At 41.3% G+C, this 5,000-nt stretch overlaps 1 protein-coding gene across 5 annotated transcripts in view; it reads right to left on the reverse strand.

Annotated features, from left to right (window-relative positions):
• Positions 1-5,000, reverse strand: part of LOC113811870 (kinesin heavy chain) — a 75,398-nt gene that overhangs the window by 15,448 nt on the left and 54,950 nt on the right. For all 5 annotated transcript variants that reach the window (XM_070116269.1, XM_070116267.1, XM_070116266.1 and 2 more), the window contains one exon: positions 4,341-4,529. In XM_070116269.1, the coding sequence (XP_069972370.1) occupies positions 4,341-4,529 (189 nt within the window). The remainder of the gene's footprint in view (positions 1-4,340; positions 4,530-5,000) is intronic.

The raw sequence follows: 5,000 nt of genomic DNA on the forward strand, positions 1-5,000 counted from the left end.
TCTCTTCATATAACTCCTTACCTGTATTTTTATATATTTTTTTTCACTCTCCTCTATACATCTGTTTTACTACACCTGTTTCTCACTTACTTTATCCTTTTCCTTTCTCCTCAATTTTTACTATTTCTCCATTATGAATTAAACTTTTGACACCGTTATTATCGAACATATATAATAATCATTATGAAATAATAATTTTCAATAATGATAAAAAAACAGAAATAATAATAATAATAAAAAAAATAATTTTGACAAAATAACCGTGATCGAGATAAAAAAAAGAAAGAAAATTAATTAATTGATGAAAATCAAACGATATAAAAGGAAAGCAGAAGAAAAGAAAATTAATTATTGATAAAGAACGGATAATTATGTAATAAATCATACCAATAACAATGAGGATAATAACAATCGTAATAATGACAATAATGATTTTTATAACAAAAGTAATGGTTGCAGTAATAATGATAATAATAATAATACCAGTAATAGTCATAGTAATAAAAAAATATTTAGTGGTAAGAAAGAATAGATAATTAAACCAAAGCACAAAGTAAAAATATTTGGGGATATGAATAAAAAAAATTGGACATATACTTAAATTAGTCAGTATTATGCATAGAAAAAATAAACAGACAAACATAAAATAATAATGATAACGATAATAATGATAAAAATAATGAAAAAAATAATAAGAAGAAAACAACAACAATAATAATACTAATAATGATAATAAAGATAATAATAATGAAAATAAATATAATAATAATAATAAAAATAATAACAATGAAAATAATAATGATAATAATGAAAATAATAATAATAATAATAATAATAATGACAATAAAAATGATAATAATGAAAATAGCAATAATAATAATAATTATGATAATGATAATAATAATAATGAAAATAATAATAACAATAATAACAATAATAATAATGAAATTAAGAACAGCCACCTCCTTCCCCGTTCAGAAGTCTACGGGACCCGCGCGCCACATTTCACAACAGCAGCCCCGCCCGCGCGCCGACCAAGCAAGCTGAACCACCCACCTTTTTCCTCGCGCTCAGCTGTGCCCGGACGCGTGTTGCAGAATCATCGTCTCAAGAGTGATTTATCGTGATTCGGAATGCCTCGTGTGAGAGGGGGGGTGGGGGGGGGTTGCAACACGAGGACAGAATGAATGTGGTAGAGAGAAGAGAAAAAAAAAAAAGATATAAATAAATGGTGCTATTGGGCTAGCTAGCATCTAGAGCTCGGATCTAAATGGCTGTTCTAGACGAGAGGAAGAGCGAGAGGAAGAGAGAATGTTGGCAAGTCATCTAGAGTTTACGGGGCTGTTCCTAACTAAGGAAAAAAAGCCTCTATGCAGTCCTAGAGATAATATTGAGGAGTGCTTTGTATTCTTCCCAATAATCTTAAACTGTTGGGGAACTAGATACACTAAGAGACCTCGCAGATGCATATATATATATATATATATATATATATATATATATATATATATATATATATATATATATATATATATATATATACTGTATATACAAACATGTGTCTGTCTGTTTTATGAGTCTGTGTGTATTTGTGCGTCTGTTTACATTATATATATATATATATATATATATATATATATATATATATATATATATATATATATATATATATATATATATATATATATACACAAACACACATATAGATTCCTTTTCCAGCTAATCCCAAGTTGCACGTCGCTCTCTGCTGTCGCGAGAGCCGCCCTCGCTCGTCAGTCAGTCCGTCCGGCAGGCAAGCAAACCCTGTCAATCTCATGCCAAAATCGCTACCAAATCTACACAGCAAATGGAACGGGATTAGATGCCAATACAATCGGGATTAGACGCCGTCCAATCGGGAGTGGATTTACGGGACAAGGGACACTACGGGGATTTTGCATTTCCTTCTGTATTTGTGATAAAAAAAAAAAATGTTGTTCGCCAATCAACATTGCAGGAATGAAATCATGATCTTTGTTTCTTTGTTTTGTTTTAGTTGTATATGAACAAATGAATAAATTTACATTTATGCATATGTATATATATATAAATATATATATATATATATATATATATATATATATATATATATATATATATATATATATATATATATATATATAAACACATATATGAATATGTGTTTGCATATATATATATATATATATATATATATATATATATATATATATATATATATATATATATATATATAGTATATACCATTATTCATTTATCATTTTTTTCTTTTTCTTCTCCTTTCCAATCAGTGACGTTAACCGCAGAGAGAGAAAGGAAGAAAACGGATAAAAGAGAAGACACACGCCAGCGAAGAAAATAAAAGCATGCAAGGCCAAAGCAGAATTATGCAAGCAAGCGCATCCTAAATAGATTCACATCATGTATATATATATATATATATTTTTTTATCGCTTCAGTTACGAAAGCGTGCCGGGGGGGGGGGGGGGGATAAAATCATTGAGATTGATTATATTAATAAACATCATCATAGATCATTATGGATGTTTATTTCTATAAGATGGGGGGGGGGTGGAAATTGCTGTAGGGGGGGGGTTGCTGTAGAAGGGGGGGATGGGGGGTAGACAGGGATGGGAGGGGTAAAGAGGGAGGGGGGAGGGGGGTAAAGAGGGATGGGGGAGGGGATAGAGGAGGAATTGGGGATTTTTTTTGTAACGGGGGGGGGGGGGGGGAAGAGGATAGAAAATGAGAGATGAAAAGGAGGTGAAGACACAGGGAAAGAAGAGATGGATAGAAAAATAGGAAAGAAAATGGAAGAAGAAGACGAAGAAGAAGAATATATTGATTGCAACAAGAGAAAATAAAGAAAAGATACACGATAGAAAAATGGAAGAGGGAAAGAAAAAGATAAAGAACTAATTGCGGAGATGGAGAAAAAAATATGACAAATAAAAAATGAGAAGGGAAGTAGAAATAAAGAGAGAGTGTGGTAAATATAATAGTGAAAAGAAGAAGGAAACGATTATATGTGAGACAGAGAGAGAGAGACAGACAGAGAGAGAGAGAGAAGGGGAGGGAGAGAGAGAGAGAGAGAGAGAGAGAGAGAGAGAGAGAGAGAGAGAGAGAGAGAGAGAGAGAGAGAGAGAGAGAGAGAGAGAGAGAGAGAAGAGAGAGAGAAACAGAGAGAGAGAAAAAATGGAAAAAGATAAACCATCACAACATTGTCAAGAATCAAAAACAATCACATTTTCCCCCCCCTAACCCCCTCCCTCCCCAATCTTCTCTCCTTACTCTACCTCCCAACCCCCCTACCCCCAACCCCTATTTTCCTCCATCTTCATACTTATCCTACTTTCTCCCCCTCTCCTGCTTCCCCCTTCTCTCTTTCTCCTTTTTTATCTCCATCTTCCTTTCTCTCCCTCCTCTCTTCCTTCTCCTCCCTTCCCTCTTCTTCCCCTGGCACCTCATTCCAATCATCGCCTCCTCCTTTTCCTTTTCCTCTGTTCACAGCCTCCCTCCTCCTCACCTCATAGCCCCTCCCCCTCCTCATATCCCCTCCCCCTTTCCTCATAGCTCCTCCCCTCTCCTCATAATCCCCTTCCCCCTCCTAACCAACTTCTACCCTCCCCTCCTCCCTTCTCCCTCACTCCTATATCTCCTTCTCCCCTTCCCTCCCTCCTTACTTCCTCTTCCTCTCCCCCTATTCCCAAACCCACTTCCCTCCCCACTCATCCCCCTTGTCCTACCCCCTCCTCCCTCCCTCCAATCCTATCCCCACCTCTTCTCTCCCCCCTCCCCCAACACCCCTTTACATTGACCCTCTCCATCATAACTGTCACCCCCTCCAACACCTTCTCTTCTCCCCAAACCCCCTACTCACTTCTGTCCTCTATTCACCCCTCCTCCTCTCCCTCTCCTCTCTTACCTCCATCTCATCCCCTTCCCCCTTTCCCTATCCAACCATTTTCCTCAACCACTCCCCCCTCTTCTCTTCCCCACTCCCCGATCCTCCCCAATCTTCCCCATCCCCTACCTCCTTCCCACTCCCCCTCATCTCACTTCACCTTTCCCCACTCTCCCCCCAGATCTCCCTCACCCCCTTTACCTTAACCCCTCCATGGTTGCTCTCCCCCCTCCCCCCATCCCCCCAAATGTCCCCTCCTCTCCTTCCCCATCCCCCCCAAATCACCCCATCTTCTCCCTTAATCTCCCTCACCCTCTCCTCATCCTCCACTCCCCCCCTCTTCTCCCTAATCCCCACACCCCACCCACCCCACACCCCAAATCTCCCCCACACCCCCAAATCAGCCCCACCCCCTTACCTTGACCCTCTCCATGGTCGCTCGCAACCGCTTCTCCAGCTTGGGCAGCTCGCAGCGCAGGTCCGCATTGTCCCGCACCAGCTGTTTGTGCACCTTGGTCAGCTGATCGAGGTTGTTCTCCAGGAAGCTGATCTTCTGCTTCTGGGCCACGGAGCCGCCCAGGATGTCCTCGTCCTCGCCGGCTGCTGACTGTGGGCGTGGGTTGGGTGGGTTGGGGGGGTGGAGTGGATGGTTGGGGGGAGGGGGAGAGGGTTGGGGGTGATGGTTGGGGGGAGAGAGGGAGGGGGGTGTGGGTGGGGTGTGGGTGGGTTGGGGAGGGGATGGAAGAGGGTGAGAGAGTGTGGGTGGGTTGGGGTGGGGGTGGAAGAGGGTGTGAGTGTGGGTGGGTTGGGGTGGAGGAAGGGAAGGATGGGGTGAGAGAGTGTGGGTGAGTAGGTGGGTGGGGAAAAAGGGGTGTGAGTGGGTGTGGGTGGGTTAGGGGGAGGGATAAAGGGGTGAGAGAGTGTGGTGGGTGGGGTGGGGGAAGGGAAGGATGGGGTAAGAGAGTGTGGGTGGGGTGGGAAGGGAGGGATGGTGGGTTTTGGTGGGGGTGGGTGGGTTGGTGGGGTAGTTTGGGGAAAGGATGTGGAAGAAGGGTTGATGGATAAGTGGGTGACAGAT

The sequence above is a fragment of the Penaeus vannamei genome, chromosome 38 (genome assembly GCF_042767895.1).
Source record: "Penaeus vannamei isolate JL-2024 chromosome 38, ASM4276789v1, whole genome shotgun sequence".
In the NCBI taxonomy this organism is placed as follows: Eukaryota; Metazoa; Arthropoda; class Malacostraca; order Decapoda; family Penaeidae; genus Penaeus; species Penaeus vannamei.